General features: G+C 48.5%; 2 protein-coding genes across 2 annotated transcripts; both read left to right on the top strand.

Moving 5' to 3' along the window:
- The first annotated feature begins 4,057 nt into the window (after window positions 1-4,057).
- Window positions 4,058-5,996, top strand: Ramp2 (receptor activity modifying protein 2). The gene is made up of 4 exons (XM_075990666.1): window positions 4,058-4,310; window positions 4,780-4,842; window positions 5,293-5,401; window positions 5,543-5,996. The coding sequence occupies exons 1-4, from the start codon at window positions 4,187-4,189 to the stop codon at window positions 5,796-5,798; spliced, it is 552 nt and encodes a 183-aa protein (XP_075846781.1). The 5' UTR covers window positions 4,058-4,186; the 3' UTR covers window positions 5,799-5,996.
- Window positions 5,997-12,142: 6,146 nt separating this feature from the next.
- On the top strand, window positions 12,143-17,059 carry Vps25 (vacuolar protein sorting 25 homolog). The gene is made up of 6 exons (XM_075990664.1): window positions 12,143-12,231; window positions 12,439-12,584; window positions 13,352-13,405; window positions 13,763-13,851; window positions 14,622-14,697; window positions 16,670-17,059. Exons 1-6 carry the CDS (start codon window positions 12,179-12,181, stop codon window positions 16,780-16,782), a joined length of 531 nt encoding a protein of 176 aa, XP_075846779.1. The 5' UTR covers window positions 12,143-12,178; the 3' UTR covers window positions 16,783-17,059.
- The last annotated feature ends 561 nt before the right edge of the window (window positions 17,060-17,620 follow it).

The raw sequence follows: 17,620 nt of genomic DNA, 5'->3' as shown, positions 1-17,620 counted from the left end.
AGTAAATCGCTCCACTTTAAACTCACAACACTGTTAAGTTAGAGGCTTACCCCCATTGCCTCTTACCAACTCACGAGCCAAAGTTCCCTCCTATAACCACCCTTTTCTCTGAGCAAGAGTTGGGCGTCGCACTAGGTGCGCCAGCCTTCTTGGAGATGGAGAAGCGTGATGGAGAAATCCTTGTGTCCCTACTGTCTTTACACCCCCTCTTAGCCAGCTGGCTCCAGGCTGGTAGCTCCTCTCCTTCTTCCTGGCGCCCCTCCCCCTCTCCAAGGAGTCTGTCTCCTCTTTCTGGTTTGGAAGGATCAACCCCTCCTAGCCAGGACTTCTGGTTTTCCTTACCCTAGGTCTCCCCCTCATCTTCTCTTGAGCTCCACTTTTTATTTTGCAGACAGCTGGGGAGGAGGCCAGCATGCGTGAACTAACTGCAGGACGCTCTGCACAGAATTTCACGGTGTAGGAGGCCTCTGGTGTTTTTGACTCCCTTCTGTGTTGTTCTGGGTTTGTGGGTGTGTAGGGGGAGGTTAAAGACTCTAAATGGCACCCCTTCAAAGAACTGAGTCACCTCTTTCCCTGCTCCGGGCAAGATGTCCCTTGGCCTGTAACAAGAGGGGAACTCCTATGGTAGTAAGATCCCCGCTCAGAAGGAATCAATCTGCACTAGGGTAAGAAATCTCAGGATAGTATCCAGCTGGAGGAGAACCAGAGTCTTCTGTTTGCAAGCACTGGGGCATAGGGAGTGGGGTGGAAACAGAGGAATCAAGAACTGTGAAAGCCTTACAGACTCCACCGGCTATAAAAGGAGAAAGGAAATAAATACAGCGCCATGGTTAAAAGGAAAGAGACATTTCTATATGCAGTATCATGGATGATATCCAAGACATACTATGAGGCGTTTAAAAGGTGTGTGTGGGGCGCGGGGAACTGAATGAGTCTGCAAGATAGCACAGCAGGTGATGGTACCTGCCGCTAAGCCTGGCAATCTGAGTTCCATCCCTGGGCCCCATGTGGTGGAAAGAGAGAACAATGAACTCTGACAAATCATCCCTTTGATCTCCACACATCCTCTGTGGTATGACGCACACACATACACACACCCCAATAAAATAAATGTAATAAAAAAATTAAAGTAACCAAGTAAAAGATATATCAAATTTCATTTATGCTTTTTGTTTGTTTGTTTGTTTGTTTTGTTTTGTTTTTCAAGACAGGGTTTCTCTGTGGCTTTGGAGCCTGTCCTGGAACTAGCTCTGTAGACCAGGCTGGTCTCGAACTCACAGAGATCCGCCTGCCTCTGCCTCCCAAGTGCTGGGATTAAAGGCGTGCATCACCACTGTCCAGCTCCAGCAAATTATCTTTTAAAAAATTGAAAATGTTGAGAAGGTAAGACAGAAAGAAGTAGGGGTATAAAATCTTCTGTATTAGGGCTGGAGAGATGGCTCAGAGGTTAAGAGCATTGCCTGTTCTTCCAAAGGTCCTGAGTTCAATTCCCAGCAACCACATGGTGGCTCACAACCATCTGAAATGAGGTCTGGTGCCCTCTTCTGGCCTGCAGGCATACACACAGACAGAATATTGTATACATAATAATAAATATATATGTATATACATATATATATATAAAAGAGTAGGATATAAAATTTAAAAAACTATATTTGCTTCTGTGATCTTTTTTTTAAAATATTTATTTATTTATTATGTATACAATATTTTGTCTGTACGTATGCCTGCAGGCCAGAAGAGGGCACCAGACCCCATTGCAGATGGTTTGAGCCACCATGTGGTCGCTGGGAATTGAACTCAGGACCCTTGGAAGAGCAGGCAATGCTCTTAATCTCTGAGCCATCTCTCCAGCCCCTGCTTCTGTGATCTTTAACCTTGACCGTGACCCACAGTGGGCTCTAGTCCCACCCAGTAGAGATGCCTTCTTTTTGTTCTTTTTGCTTTCTACACCTCCTTGCTCACCTCTCAACCAATCAATCTTTCTATCTTTCTTTTTTTTTTTTGGAGACAGTGCTTGTCTGTAGCTTTGGAGCCTGTCCTAGAACTAGCTCTTGTAGACCAGGCTAGCCTCAAACTTACAGAGATCCACCTGCCTCTGCCTCCCAAGTGCTGGGATTAAAGGCATGCACCACCAACGCCCTGGTTATCTCTTTTTCTCTCAATTTTATGGCCCAGAAACCTCCCTCTTGACCAAATTTCCTTCTTGAAAAGGGCATCCTGGGCTGGAAATATGTTCAGCTGATGGAGAGCTTGCCTTGCAGTCATGATTTTCTCCTTAACACAGCATAAACTGGGTGTGGGTGTATGCACCTGTCGTCCCAACACTCTACTCAGAAAGTGGAGCAGGCAGATCAGGAGTTCAATGTCATCCTTGACTGTGCTGAAGTCGGTTAGAGCTTTATGAGGTACTGATCCAAAAGGAAGGAAGGAAGGAAGGAAGGAAGGAAGGAAGGAAGGAAGGAAGGGAGGGAGGGAGGGAGGGAGGGAGGAAAGAAATTAGGAAGAAAGGAAGACAGGCTAGGGAGGTGGCTTAGTGGTTAAGAATGTTTTCTGCTTTTGCACAGGATGGGGTGTTCTGTCCCCAGTATCCACATCAGGTAACTCACACCCTCCTATAACTCCAGCTCCAGAAAACCCCACACTGTACTCTGGCCTCTTCAGGCACCTGTACACATATGTACATACATACATGTCCACTCATACACACACAGATAAATAAAATAGTATTTAAAATTTAATGAAGAAAGGGGCAGTTCCAGAAAGAATGAAAGCTATAGATCTTGCTCCCCAGTTTGAAGTGGCTCTGAGGATATCCGACTCTCCTCTGTGCCTTTGCAAGAACAATCCTTACCAATGGACCTTTGAGGTCCTGAGACAATAATCTTTAAAAAAAGAGGTCACAAAAGAGAACTTCAGTGGACAGGAATCAGTAAACTGTGACAACAGCAACAGCTGAGTTCAAGGGTCAACGTCTGGGAGTAATTGAGAAAGTTTTGTGCTGACAGCTGTGTGCCTGGGGTTGAACATCATAGCCAAACCAGCTCCTGGGCTGCTTCCGGCTCACGAACTGCTGGCTCAGTATCCAGCAACAGCTGAGCTGTGATAGCAGACAGGGTCCCTAGAGGCCTAAGCTGAGCCTTGGGGCTTCCCAATAATGTGACCTTAGTCAAGTCACTCAGGAAAGGGAAAGGGAAAACCGGCTTCTGTAGAGTCACTGCAATCTCTTTCCACAGACGAGGTAAAGTCATCACAAGAGGTTATGAGAAGCCCTGACAGCAAATGTGGGCTTCAAGGCTGTACAGCTGGGGAGTGGGAAAGGAGAATTAGGACCAGAACTTCCCAGTTCAAGTCTTGCAGTCTTTCCTTGAGCTTTAGCTGCTGCCTCCTCGGTCAAAAGGTGACAACAGGCATACCTTGGGGCTGAGGTTCCACTCACAGCAGCAAACAATAAGTCACCCCAAACACTAGAGGAATATTGGAAGTTCTAGTCCCTCCCTTCTTTATAGCAACCTGGGTGGCCATATTCCTGGAAATGTAGTCGTGTTACGTTTGCACTGCCATATCAGGTTTGTGGGTGAAGGACCCAGAATTTAGTTCCTCCCTATCCTACTTCCCTGCTTTTTCCTTTTCTCAGTAGAGCCAGGCCCCTCTTCTCCTCCCTGGGACTTGGCAGACAGGCTGACATCAGTGGGTGTTCCCTGGGAAAAGCGGGCGGGCGCAGCTCCTAGCACCGCTTCCCTCAGACCCCTGCCTCAGAAACCAAGCTAGGCGTCTGGAGGGCTTTGGAGCGACCAGCCGCCTCCCTCTTCCCCAGGTCTGGGATGGCAGCTGGTCCCCACACTTGGCGTGAGAAGGAAGCGACTTGAATCCCTCAGCTGATGCTGGGAGTTAGTACCGGGCGAGAAGTGAAACCCGGGTTCTGGGGTTACGGGGGAGCTGTCCAGCCCCACAGACCCAGCTGGAAGGAAGAGTAGGCCAAGGCGCGCCAGGCGGAGCGAGGCGCGGGCGCCAGGCGCGGGTGCGGCAGTGACTCCCCCTGCAGCCCGCCCCCCACGTGGCCGCCGCCGTCCCAGCCCCTCCGAGGAAGCGGCGCGGCTTCCTGCGGCTCGGGCCGGGGATATAGGCTCCCCAGCCCGGGCTAGCTCAGCTCCAGCGCCCTCCTCGCCTTCTCGCCCAAGGCGCGATGGCCCGGTTCCTGGAGGAGCGCGCCCCGGGTGGATCGCGGCTCGTTAGGATCCTCGCCGGGTGGCCGGCAGCGCTCCGCCTCCCTCCGCTGCTGCTGCTTCTGCTACTGATGTTGCTGGGCGGTGAGCGCAACGCCGGGGGCCCGGGTGGGAGACGAGGGAGGTCCGGGAGGGGAAGGGGCCTGGACTACCGAGGCCAGCACGGGACCACCATGCGAGTACCAACCGACGTGCGGAGGGAGCAGCTCTGACCTGCAGATGGGCCCTGAGCACAACTCCCGATTGGCAAAGGACGGCGCTTTCCATTTAAGGAAAGCTGGGGTTCCTGCCAGGGCCTGGCGGAGAGGTCTTGGGAGGTCCGGGACTGACAAGAAAGGAGAGGGCTTTGGGCCCGGGGTACGAGTGGGGCGCAGCTGGTACCAGCCGCTCCCTTCCCGGACTAGGACAATAAAGTAGGGAGGGGGAGATTATTTCTCTTTATGTTCCAAAGCGGTGCTGCCTTTCCAGCGCCTTGGTCACTACCCCTTTAACAGGCACCACTGTTCAGACCTCTCCCCACATCATCTCACCCTTCTCGCTCGTCTTTTTACAGCTGTCTCAACTTCTCCGGAGTCCCTGAATCAATCTCTTCCCACTGAGGACTTGCTGTCAAAAGGTGGGTGTCCAAGCCTGTGGGAGAACGACCTAGCAGAAGGATAAAGCCAGCACAGGGGAGGGGTCCTTTCACACTGACCATCCGAGGGCCAGTTGATGTCCCGCTAACCTCAGTGGTGTCTCTGGGGGTTCCTATGGTCTTTTTGCCCGTTATCCCGCAAAGCCCAAATCCAGCTTTAAAGTGTCCTACCCCAGTTGGCTAAAAAGACCCAAATAGGTGTATGTGAATGTGCGTGCGAGGCTGGAAGGGACACACTGTACACATGGAAGCCATTACAGGATTCCAGAGCCAGGACCACCCCTTAGCCACAAGTGTCCTGCTAGGGAAAATTTCCGAGGGATTCCCTTCTCTAAAGGCAAAGGGCTCAACTTTGGAAATACCTGGGTCAGAAGGCTTGGAGGGAGGGCCAGGGGCAGGGGCGTGGTCACTGTGAAGCCTCTGTCCCCGCAGAGAACGTGGAGGAGAGCTACGAAGAGACTGTCGTCCAAGGTTGCTGGTCTCTTTATAATAGTCATATGGACTCTGTCAAAGATTGGTGCAACTGGACTTTGATTAGCAGGTAGGGGCAGTGTTGAAGGGTGGCTCGGGCCGGGAGTGGGGCCCACACTCCTTGTGGGTGGACCCTGAGTGAGTGTGGGATGCCCGTCTCCCTGCTCCCAACCCTTCCCTCACTCAGATCCTCTACCGCTCCCTTCCCAAGGCATTACAGTGACCTGCAGTATTGCTTGGAGTATTTTGCGGAGCGGTTTGGCCTGGGTTTCCCAAACCCTTTGGCAGAAAGGCTCATCTTGGAGACTCACCTGATACACTTTGCCAACTGCTCCCTGGTGCAGCCCACCTTCTCCGATCCGCCAGAGGATGTGCTCTTAGCCATGATCATCGCTCCAATCTGCCTCATCCCTTTCCTGGTCACTCTTGTGGTGTGGAGGAGTAAAGACAGCGATGGCCAGGCCTAGGGGGCAGCTGGTCCTCAGCAGCCATATTTTCCCTTTCCTCTGCTGGAACCGGGGGTCTCTACTCCCCTCTCTTCCCGTTTCTCACTCTCACCTTTCCCACAGACCTTTGGATTGGTGGAAATGGAAGCCAAGTACAGTCACGGCACAATTTCTGTAGTCTTTAAAATTAAAAAAAAAAGTATGTGTTTTTGTACAATATTCCCTTCTTCGTGGGGTCTGTGTCCATGACAGTTCTACAGAGCCTCGTCCCTGGGAACAGGGCTTGCTGTTTGTCATTTCACCTGCCCTCTGCCGCCATAGGAAGGCCATGTTCCTATAGTCTTTCCTCCCAGGGAGGGGCCTTTCCTGCCCCTATCCAAACCCAGCTCCAGGAAACCAGCAGGAAGAGACTCCCTTCCGGTCAGGACAGCAGCTGGGGGCCTTTAGTTGGGGAGCTGTGGGAGGAGGGGCAAGAAATCTCTGCCTTGATTCCTGTAAGGAAGAAAGGCTTCTCAGGAACCCAGCTTTGCCCTTTCTTTGTGCCTCAATTGACTCCAGAGACAGAAAGAAGAAGAAATATGATTACCAGCAGGAATTTATCCTTCAGGACCTCAGGACTGAGGCCTAAGGCCGTGGGGGTTTCCTCTATAAGAGTCTAAGGTCGTCCCCCCCTCCAGGTTCCTGGCCTTCAACCCACATCCTCTTAGACTCATCATGGCCACACACTGCCCCCTGGTGTCCACTAAAGTCAGCAACCAGGCAATGTATGGGATCTAGAGGAAGTTCCAGGCTGAGGAATGGTGGACCCTGGCTGGGGCTCAGAAACACATTATCTCCTCAAAAGTCAAGTTCTTAGCTGGGCCCTTGTATAAGCTTCTTGGGAAGTATGAATAGGATGCTCCGTTGACAAATTTACTCTATGAGCAGTGTTTCATCTCCACCCTTCCAGAGCTACACTCGCCAGGTTCCCCCAAACACAGGCAAAGCCGCTCTCCCTTCCACGCAAACATCTGATTATCTTTTGCAGCACTCTCAGCTTCTTTAGAGGCTGCTGTTTTCCCTGCTGAAATGTCTGCTTCCCTAAATAGTGCACGTCTACATCCGGGCACACGCCTATCTGTTTTATAGATACATGCCTGTGTTTCTTGGAACCTACCGATGTGTTGTTAAAGATACACTTCTCCCAGGCCACATCTGTCACCTAAGGATTTTTGTTTTGTTTTTCAAGACAAGGTTTCTCTGTGTAGCCCTGGAACTTGTTCTGTAGACCAGGCTGGCCTTGAACTCAGAAATCCACCCGAGTCTGCCTCCCAAGTGCTGGGACTAAAGGCGTGTGCCACCACAGACCAGTAATCTAACGATGCTTTTTTAGTTTTCAGCTGGGATAATATTTGCTCTATTTCCATGAATACATATCTGTCTTTATTCATTTTACTACTGTGTGCTAGGGGCCTGCTGCTGTAAAACAGTGGGCAGCATAACGTTGGAAAGAGAAGGCAGAGCAATTCTGGTTTCTACTCTAAATGGTTTTCATCCTCTAGGGAACTTGACACGTACAAATAAATGAGAAACATAGACCATACGGAGGCAGTCATGCAAGGGAAACAGCCTACATTAGCATCCGAGCGCAAAGGAAGCAGGGAAGGCTGTCTGGCTGAGAAGATCACAAGAGATGTGGTGTTAGACTTTCTGTCGCTTGTGACAAAATCCCAGCCAAAGCAAAAGCAACTTCAAGGAGCAAAGGTGTTTGTTTTTTTGGTTTTTTTTTTTTTTTTTTTTTTTTGCTTAATGATCCAGAGTATGGCCACTTGGCTTCATTGTTTCTGGGGCCATGGTGAGGCAAGAACATTACAGCAGGGAACATGTGACCGAGCAGAACCCTCATGGAAGCTGGGAAGCAGAATGTGGCAGAGACTAGGGATAAGGTATACCTTTCTAGGGCACCCCCCCCCATGACCTACTTTCTCCACCAGACCCTATCTTCTTTTTGCTTCTTTGTTTTGTTTTTCCAAGAAAGGGATTCTCGGGGGCTGGAGAGATGGCTCAGTGGTTAAGAGCACTGACTGCTCTTCCAGAGGACCTGAGTTCAATTCCCAGCAACCACATAGTGGCTCACAACCATCTGTAATGAGGTCTGGTGCCCTCTTCTGGTGTGCAGGCATACAGGTCTGCAGAACACTGTATAACATAATAAATAAATGTTCTTAAAAAAAAAAAGAAAGGGATTCTCTCAGTAACAGTCCTGGCCATCCTGGAACTTGCTCTTTAGACCAGTCTGGCCTCTAACTCACAGAGATCCACCTGCCTCTGCCTCCTGAGTGCTGGGATTGCACTATCACTTCTGAGCAAGCTAACAGTCCATTCTGCCATAAATTCATTAATGAATTACCTGTGGATGAAGTTAGACTCCTCGTGATCAGAGCACCTCTCAATAACAAACACAGCTGGAGCCCAAGCCTTCAACACATAAACCTTCTGGGGAACATTTCCTATCCCAACCATAACATGTACTCACAAAGGTGACTGCCGAGTTGTACATGCAAGGCATTAGGTAGAATGTATCGTTTAGAGTAGATAGTGAAAATGAGCAAGAATTAGGAATCCAGGACTGAAGCCTGGCATTGTGGCCCATACTTTTGTTGTTGTTGTTTTGTTTTGTTTTGTTTCGAGACAGGGTTTCTCTGTGTAACTTTGCAGTCTGTCCTGGAACTCACTCTGTAGACCAGGCTGGCCTCAAACTCACAGAGATCCGCCTGCCTCTGCCTCCCAAGTGCTGGGATTAAAGGTGTGTGCTACCAGTGTCCAGCTTATGGCCCATACCTTTTATCACAGCACTCCAAAGGTAGAGGCAGGTGGATCTCTGAGTTTGAGGTCATCCAGGTCTATGTAGCAAGTTCCAGGCCAACCAGACTTACATAGTAAGATCCTGTCTCAAAAAAACAAAACAAAACAAAAAGCAAACAACAAAGGCATTCATGAGTGAGAAAATAAATATTTGAAGCTGGAGAAATGACTTACAGTTAAGAGCACTGACTGCTCGTCCAAAGGACCCGGGTGCAATTCCCAGCACCCACATGGCAGTTCACACCTGTCTGTGACTCCAAGATCTGACACCCTCACACAGACATGCATGCAAGCAAAAACACCAATGCACATAAAATAAAAATAAATAAATTTTTTAAAGAAAAGAAAAGAAAGGTTTAGTCAAACTTATGAGTGGGAAAGTAGAAACTAATTATAAAGCAGGTATGATTAAAATCAATGAAGAGAATTTACTGGATCAGGCATGGGGGTGTGAAGGAGAGGTAGTTGGACTTGGACCTTCAGGACTGACCTAAAGTGAAGGGTGCTGGGGGCTGAAGAGATAGGTCCAAGGTTGAGTGCTCACTGCTCTTGCAAATGACCAAAGTTTGATTCCCAGCATCCATGTCAGGCCACTCACAAACCCTTGTAACCCCAGTCCCAGCGGATCCTCTTTTTGTCTCCATGGGCACTTGCATAAATGCGTACGTACATGTACATAAAATAATGTCTTTTTTAAAAAGAAAGAAAGGATTTTGCCAGGTGTGGTAGCAGTGAACCTCTCTAATCTCAGCAATTGGGAAGTGGAGGCAGGAAGATAAGAGGTAAAATATCATCATCTTTGGCTACATAAAGAGTTCCGGACTATCTTGGGATGCATAAGACTCTGTCTCAAATTAAAAAGAGAGAAGGAAAAAAAAGAAAGAAGTGTTTGACATGAGGTAACAATGGGACAAATCATTATATCTCAGAGAGAATCAACAGCGGGACTGGGGGAAGGGAGAAAGAGTTGAGTGTAGAAATATCATTGGGGGATTATTTCCACCCTCAACCACAATGTGTCCATAAGAAGCATAAAGACTTTGAAAGTTTATTGAAAAAAAGAAAAAAAGTGTTTTGAAAAGAATATGGCGGGCTGGAGAGATGGCTCAGTCGTAAAGAGCTCTGCCTGCTCTTTCAAAGGTCCTGAGTTCAATTCCCAGCAACCACATGGTAGCTCACAACCATCTGTAATGAGATTTGGTGCCCTCTTCTGGCCTGCAGGGATAAATGCAGGCAGAGCTCTGTATACAAAATAAATAAATAAATAAATAAATAAATAAATAAATAAATAAATAAAGGGGGTGGGGCCTGGAAAAAAAGAAAAAATAAATAAATACATAAATAAATAAATAAATAAAATTTTAAAAAAAGAATATGACTGAGGTCTGACTTTAGGGAGACACTCACCTTTAAAACATAACAGAGAGCCGGGCGATGGTGGCGCACGCCTTTAATCCCAGCACTCGGGAGGCAGAGGCAGGCGGATCTCTGGGAGTTCGAGGCCAGCCTGGTCTACAAGAGCTAGTTCTGGGACAGGCACCAAAGCTACAAAGAAACCTTGTCTTGAAAAACCAAAAAAAAAATAAAAATAAATAAAAATAAAAATAAAATATAACAGAGAGCCGGGCGGTGGTGATGCACCCCTTTAATCCCAGCAGTTGAGAGGCAGAGACAGGCGGCTCTCTGAGTTCATTGTCAGTCTGGTCTACAGAGTGAGTTCTAAAACAGCAAGCCTACACAAAGAAACCCTGTCTCAAAAAAACAAAAATAAAAAACAATGAGAGAGCGAGAAAGCCAGGTGTGGTGGAACATACCTATAAACCCAGCACTGGGAAAGCTAAGGCAGGGGGATAGAGAGTTCAGGTCAGTCTGACCACCTAGTAGGACCTCATATAAAAACAAACAAACAAACAAGACCATAGATATGGCACACATATAGAATCTCAGTACTCAGAAGGTTGAGACAGTAGGGTTAAAGATTGAGCACTGGGGTTAAAGGCATGCTCAGTTAACATTATCCCCCCGAGCGGTGGTGGCGCACGCCTTTAATCCCAGCACTCGGGAGGCAGAGGCAGGCGGATCTCTGTGAGTTCGAGACCAGCCTGGTCTACAAGAGCTAGTTCCAGGACAGGCTCCAAAGCCACAGAGAAACCCTGTCTCGAAAAACCAAAAAAAAAAAAAAAAAAAAAAAAAAAAAAAAAAAAAAAACATTATCCCCCCGACACACACACCACACAAAGGGCTTCTCTGAGTAACAGCTCTGGCTGTCCTAGAACTTGCTCCATAGACCAGGCTGGAACTTACAGAGATCTGTCTGCCCCTGCCTGGGATTAAAGTTGTGCACCACTACCAGCTAACATTACTTTAAAATAGGAATGAACTGAGCTGTGGAGAAAGGGAGAGAGGTAAGATGATAGGGACGTCCTGTAGGAAATTGGAAAAGAGAGGCAAGAGCGATGGCAAATGGTTGGTCTTATAAAGGAAGAACGATACTTTTTAGTCCAAAAGGAAGAGGAAGGAAAAGCGAGGAGGAACTTTTGAGGTATGAATTAGACATTCTGACAGAGACAGATTAAGGGATTCTCATAATCACTCTGCAGGGAGCAGAAGGATAGACACAGATGGACCATCCTGATGAATGAGGATGACGAGGAATCAACGAGAACAGCCCAGCTTCCCCTCATTCTTTAAAAGTGATCATTTCCAAGCAATCCAACAGCAGCCTTCTTTTCAATTCACCTTCTGTCTAGCGCTCTCATCCCTACTAGGGATTCATACTGCATTTCAGATCAGAAGGTTCCCAAACTTATGTTTCTAGAGTTAACAAGGCTCCCCTAAGAGCCCAGTCGTGAGATTCTACTCAGGGAGCCTGGGGCTCAGTGCACACAGTCTAGTCACTTTTCTCCTTCAACAATTTTCCATAGCTCAGGAGCGGAGATAGTGTTGGGAGAATGGGAAATAATTCTGGTTTGGAAGCTGACTAGTAGTTTAGGCAGGCAAAAGGACTGAGTAGTGTACGTTGGGTCATGTCATGAGTCAGATAAAGCCAACAGGGATTCCAAGTCTGTAGTCTAGAAAGGTACGGTTGTGGGAGAGGTGAGAACTAAATATTAGTTTTTAATCTTTGAAGAGAGCAAAGTTGCTTATAGTGATGCAAACCACACAATGTGTTCCCACGGTTCTACAGGAAACGAAGTAGTGAAGTTAGCATGGGTGAGACTGTAGGAGGCTGCGAGTTTAAATGGAATGGTAATTGACACGAAAGTAAAGAAGCCTCGGTATCTGGGTTCTATACTTGCGTTCTGCTAACTGCGCACTTTGCAGGAGTCACTTATTTTTCCTCCGTTTAAACCAGAAGACTTCCAGGACCTTTTCTGCTCTGCATGGTGAAATTTTTTTTAGGACAGCGTCAGATTGGCTGGCGACAAAGACCGCTCTCATCTCGCTGCTCGCCTCCAGCGAGGAGTCCGGAACCTTTCTGCTGTGCTTTCTACCCGGACGTGCCGAGGCGGAGACCGGAAGCCCCTTGTCGGTTCCGGGTTTTCTGGGCTACTACGATGGCGATGAGTTTCGAGTGGCCGTGGCAGTACCGCTTCCCGCCCTTCTTTACGTGAGGCTCAGACCCCGAGAATCCCCGTGCACCTCCCTCCCTTCCCCGGGGTCCAGGGCCCAGCCCGGATGATTCACCTGGGGTTCCGGGGGAGACAGGAGCCTCCGGCCGCCTTCCGTCCAGCCAGCCCATCACTTTCTCCCTAATGGTGCTGCTTTCGCCCTCTCACGCTCTCTAATTCTGCGTCCCACTCCCTTCACCCGGCAGGTTACAGCCGAACGTGGACACCCGGCAGAAGCAGCTGGCCGCCTGGTGCTCTCTGGTTCTGTCCTTCTGCCGCTTGCACAAACAGTCCAGCATGACGGTGATGGAAGCCCAGGAGAGCCCGCTCTTCAACAACGTCAAGCTACAGCGTATCCTCCCTCAGGCTCTTCCATAGCCCACACACATGCACTCCCACGCTTCTCTACTTGTCCAGACGGCATCTCCCCGCTTTAGGCAGGTTTCTGCCCAAACTGGACTTGGGAGAAGACAGATACATGGCAGACAGTCATTTTACACGCACCCTCCCAAGTAGTGCCAGCCCCTTGTCCTAGCGTTAATAAGTTCTGGGTCTTACAATCTGGGCTGTTAAGTCAAACTGGACTGTTTTAAACAATTTGAATCTCGTCTCTGTGAGGGTCAAACCCCTAAACCACCTTTAATAATTTTCTGTACTTTACTCCACCTCTCCCAGGAAGTGAGGGTCATTTATTTTTGCTGACTGATTCATAGGTAGAATATGTACAGAAAAGGACAGAGAATGAAGGGAATGGGGAAGGAAACACCCTTTATTTTTTTAAAATTCTTGGGGTTTTTAGTTTTGTTTTTTTGGTTTTTTGTTTTTTTTTTTGGTTTTTCGAGACCCAGCCCATCCTTGTATATTGGCGATTCTTGTATCCATCTCACAAGAGCTGGTACTGCAGGCCTGTACAACCACACTCTGCCAGTTCTTGGGAGTGTCTTTTTACCTTTCCAGAATATTCAGAAAATGCTAACTTGTATCTTCTTCCAAAATTGCATGTATGGATAGCAGGGAAAGGAAGGGACTAGATGATACTCATCTCATCATGGGCCCCTGCTCTGAAGATTTTTATTTAAGCCAGTTCACACATAGGCCATCCCCTTAACCCTAAACCAGGAAAACTTCCTGTGGAGTCAATCCAGATTGTATTAGAGGAGCTAAGAAAGAAAGGTAGGTTCAATTCCTCCGATACCTGTGTTCTTCTTCCTTGGGTTTTCCTGAGGGCAGAGCAGGGCATCTCTTTTCCTCTTAATGACTTTTCTCTCTCCTCTAGCTTGAAGCCGCAAGTATTCTGAGATGGCCCAATTCTTTTCCCCCATTAGTTACCCAAATTAAAATCCCTCTATGGCCTAAACCTGAAGAGAGATGAACTAAGGAGAATAGGATGCTTTATACATAAGAATAGTAAAATAAATATTGAATCCCTTATTCTGAAAGCGGAGTCTCTTCCACTCTGCCCTATATTGGTGTTTGCCTCTCTGTCCCTTTTTTTAGAGCATGATGCTTTCATAAGTATCTGTTTTACAGGGAACCTCGAGTGGTTGGATAAGAATAAGTCTAGCTTCCTGATCATGTGGCGGAGGCCAGAAGAATGGGGGAAACTCATTTATCAATGGGTGAGGCCACCCTGCTAAGCACTAAGCAATGACCCATGGCAAAGAAGAATTGTTGCCTGTGCCCAGCCGATAGCTGGCGTTTTTTAGATCCAAACTTGGCAGAGTGGGAGTGGGCAAAAACGGAAGCACGGGCCTTTCTGGCAACCATCCTTCAGTGACTCAATGTCTCTCCTGCACAGAATCTCCCTTTCTTTGCCTGCAGGAGGCCAGAGGCTACGTGAGGCCATGTTTGGAGAATGCAGTACTGGGAACCATGAGTGCTATTGTTGGCTGGAGCCTCTGGCCACAGGAGATAAATGGGGAAAGGAAGGGAGAGGGGGAAAAAAAAGACCTGGGTTCCCTCTCCCACTGTGCCTTCATGGTGTCACTCCCATGAATGAGACCTTCTGAACCAGTGTGGGTGTGAGGACAGCGTACTCTGTCCCTTGGACTCCATGTTACCACCATCCCCAAACACTCCCAAGAGAGAAGGAGGGGAGGAAGCACCAACAACCTAAATATAACAAACACACACCACCCATTCCTGAGCAGAAAACAACCAGGATGAGAGGTCACTTTTGAGACACGTGAACGGCTGTGGTTTAGTGGTTCCAAATGTGTGTGTACACAGACAAATATAGCACCTGTAGGGCTAATGGGTTTAGGGCCCTGCAGAGGTGACAGTCCCGATCTGGGAGTAGTCACCAGTCCTGGAGGGAAAAGGTGGCGCTGACGTTTACCTTCTCCCAGATCTGCGGGCCTTGCTCAGCCCTCATTGTTTGTGCCCTCAGGTTTCCAGGAGCGGCCAGAACAACTCTGTGTTTACCCTGTATGAACTGACCAATGGGGAAGACACAGAGGACGAAGGTAATTTCTTTTTCTTCTTCCAGGTCTCTGATCAGAACCCTCTTCTCTCCAGTATTGGTTTAGTGCATCTTCAGACTCACCATTTCTCTGCCTCTAAATTCCATAATGCAAAGTTCTGTAGGGTTTTTAAAAAAGATTTACTTATTATGTATACAATATTCCTCCTGCATGTATACCTCTATGCCAGACGAGGACACCAGACCTCATTACAGATGGTTATGAGCCATTATGTGGTTGCTGGGAATTGAACTCAGGACCTCTGGAAGAACAGCCAGTGTTCTTAACCTCTGAGCCATCTCTCCAGCCCCAGTTCTGTGAGTTTTGTTGTTGTTGTTTGTTTGTTTTTTAAGATTTATTTTTAGCTGGGCGGTGGTGGCGCATGCCTTAAATCCCAGCCCTCAGGAGACAAAGGCAGGTGGATCTCTGATTTTGAGTCCAGTCTGGTCTACAGAGCAAATTCCAGGACCCCCAGAGCTACACAGAGAAACCCTGTCTCAAAAAACAAAAAAGAAAGGAAGGAAGGAAGAAGGAAGGAAGGAAGGAAGGAAGGAAGGAAGGAAGGAAGGAAGGAAGAAAAAGTTTATTTTTATGTTATGCACATGAGCGTTTGCCTGAACGTATGTATATGCACCACATACATGCCTGGTGCCCATGGGGGCCAGAAGAGGTCATTGGATGGATCCCCTAAAACTGTTGTGAGCAGTCACTTAGGTGCTAGGAACCAAATCCGTTGCCTCCACACGAGCAGCAAGTATTCTTAACCACTGAGCCATTTCTCCAGCGCAGTTCAAAACTGAACTCTCATCTAAACATTCCATACCACTTGAGTTTACAAACAAACCAACTTTTATTGCTCTGGATGTTGGTGTATTTTTAGATTTTTTAGGGCTGTGTTAAGAATTGTTGCTGAAAAAGCCAGCGAGGAACCAGCGTGGGGGATTAAACTTGGGATTTCATTCCTTGCTGACTCAAGCTCTCTTTCACCCTTCCTTCTAATAGAAGGCTCAAGATTTGTGGGTGTCAGCTGAAGGGATCGGGCCAACACCCCCAGCCCCACCCCCTGCCCATTTCATATTGAGTTTGTGCCAGGCGAGGATTTGTGTGGCCTTTGATTTTTACATAGGGAAAATACCTTCGGAGCTTTTTTTCCCCAGTGACTCTTTATTCTGATCCCCAGGATCACCAAAAGTTTGGGTCTTTGCCAGGGTCGGGGGTAGGTGTTCTGCCAGGCTGTGAGTGCTCCAACAGACTTTACATTACTTGGCTGTCTCCCCTCCCTGCAGGCCTCTGCGTGCTATTCCCACCATCACCCCGTGAGTTCAGCACTGCAGCCTGGCCCAGCCCACCACTCAGCCTGTACAAAGCTGGAAGCTTCCTCAGAATGCTCACTCCTTGACTTGAGCTGGGCTCCCTGTGGGGGGGGTAGTGAGGTGAGCAAGCCTGTCAGGGCTTGTCTGCTGCCTCTCACATCTTGACAGTACCTTCCCATATCTCTGAATACTCTGGCCCTGGCTCCCTTTCATCTAGGAAAAGACGATTTTGGCTGTGAACCTTAGCAGTCTCCTAGCTAGGGGTGTCAGCTATACTTCCATGTATTAAGGCAGATCTGGTTTGTACAGATGTTTGGATGGGCTCACTGTCCAGTGCATGGGCCCTGACCTAGTTCAGATTATCAGGGTTACTTGTGGTCCTAAAGGCAAAGGGTGTCCATGGTACGTTAGATATTTGATAACAGCAAAGAGAAAGAGGGCTCTGGAGGTAGAACTGAGAAGGCTGAAGTAAGCCTGCTTCATTTGATGCTGTCCAGGCTGCCTTCTACTCTTCACTCCCAGTGAATGCCCAGGAAGTGTGAGTGACGGCTGCAGTGGTACAGATAGCACACGAATAGAATAGCCTGGCTTTGGAGTCCTCAGCTTCTAGCTCGGCCATCGAAAGAACTGAGTGTCCTGACTGACCATCTCTTCCTCTCTAGAGTTCCATGGGCTGGATGAGGCGACCCTACTTCGTGCTCTGCAGGCCCTACAGCAGGAGCACAAGGCTGAGATTATCACTGTCAGTGATGGCCGAGGAGTCAAGTTCTTCTAGCAGAGACCTGTCTCCCTCCACTTCTTACCTCCCACCTTTCCAGGGCTTTCAAAAGGAGACAGACCAAGTGTCCCACAGACTGGATCACTCACTCCACCAGACTCAAAGGGCTCAAGTCCTGAAAGCTCGGACTTAGGGATACTTCCCACATAATCCATTCTGCCTACCCCTGGGACAGAGTGAGCCCACGGTGCCAGGGAGAAAGGATGTTTCTTGCCCTACCTCCTTTCCCATCCTAGACTGTCTCTGGGCCAGGGTCTATAAACCTGACATTTTACATGTGTTCTCACACATAAGTACACACCTACATGCGCCTGCACACGCTTCTTTCTCCTCCCCCCTCCCACTCCTTTAGCTGCTATTGCCTCCTTTCTCAGGCTGGTGCTGGATCCTTCTTAGGGGATGGGGGAAGCCCTGGCTGCAGGCAGCCTTCCAGGCAATACGAAGATAGGAAGCCCCAGAAGGGGCCTGGCAGTGAAAGGCAGGCCCATTCTGATTTAAGATATTAAAATCTCTCCTCCCACTGCCTGCCTGTTACTACTGCTGGAATAGGGCTGCAGAAGGCGGGGCGGGTTCCACCTGATTGAGTCCCAGCCAAGGAGAGAGAAGAATCCTTTGGCCTTTGTACAAGAGAAGAGCTGCTGGGTTTGGGGTCTCCAGTGAGCCCCTAGTTTTCCATGTGCTGGGTGGGTTGTGTGGAGGAGTGCTGTTGGAACATGGCTGGGGGACAGACTGCTCTCTAAATTGGAGTCTCTTACTTGCTCTCCCATGGAAGTCCTGAACTAGTCTGAAGCCCCTCCCTCCACCCATCTGGTCTGGGTGGGGTAGTTGTGGCCAA

Source organism: Microtus pennsylvanicus, chromosome 11 (genome assembly GCF_037038515.1).
Source record: "Microtus pennsylvanicus isolate mMicPen1 chromosome 11, mMicPen1.hap1, whole genome shotgun sequence".
Taxonomy (NCBI): Eukaryota; Metazoa; Chordata; class Mammalia; order Rodentia; family Cricetidae; genus Microtus; species Microtus pennsylvanicus.
The sequence above is the reverse complement of the archived record's forward strand: the minus strand, read 5'-3'. Positions and strand labels throughout refer to the sequence as shown.

Bases quoted from the DNA above. Each gene is read 5' to 3' on its own strand.
- Ramp2 (XM_075990666.1), top strand. From the start codon at position 4,187: ATGGCCCGGTTCCTGGAGGAGCGCGCCCCGGGTGGATCGCGGCTCGTT. The intron at 4,311-4,779 runs GTGAGCGCAACG...GTCTTTTTACAG, and splicing joins GCTACTGATGTTGCTGGGCG to CTGTCTCAACTTCTCCGGAG. The intron at 5,402-5,542 runs GTAGGGGCAGTG...TCCCTTCCCAAG, and splicing joins AACTGGACTTTGATTAGCAG to GCATTACAGTGACCTGCAGT.
- Vps25 (XM_075990664.1), top strand. From the start codon at position 12,179: ATGGCGATGAGTTTCGAGTGGCCGTGGCAGTACCGCTTCCCGCCCTTC. The intron at 12,585-13,351 runs GTATCCTCCCTC...ACCCTAAACCAG, and splicing joins CAACAACGTCAAGCTACAGC to GAAAACTTCCTGTGGAGTCA. The intron at 14,698-16,669 runs GTAATTTCTTTT...CTTCCTCTCTAG, and splicing joins GGAAGACACAGAGGACGAAG to AGTTCCATGGGCTGGATGAG.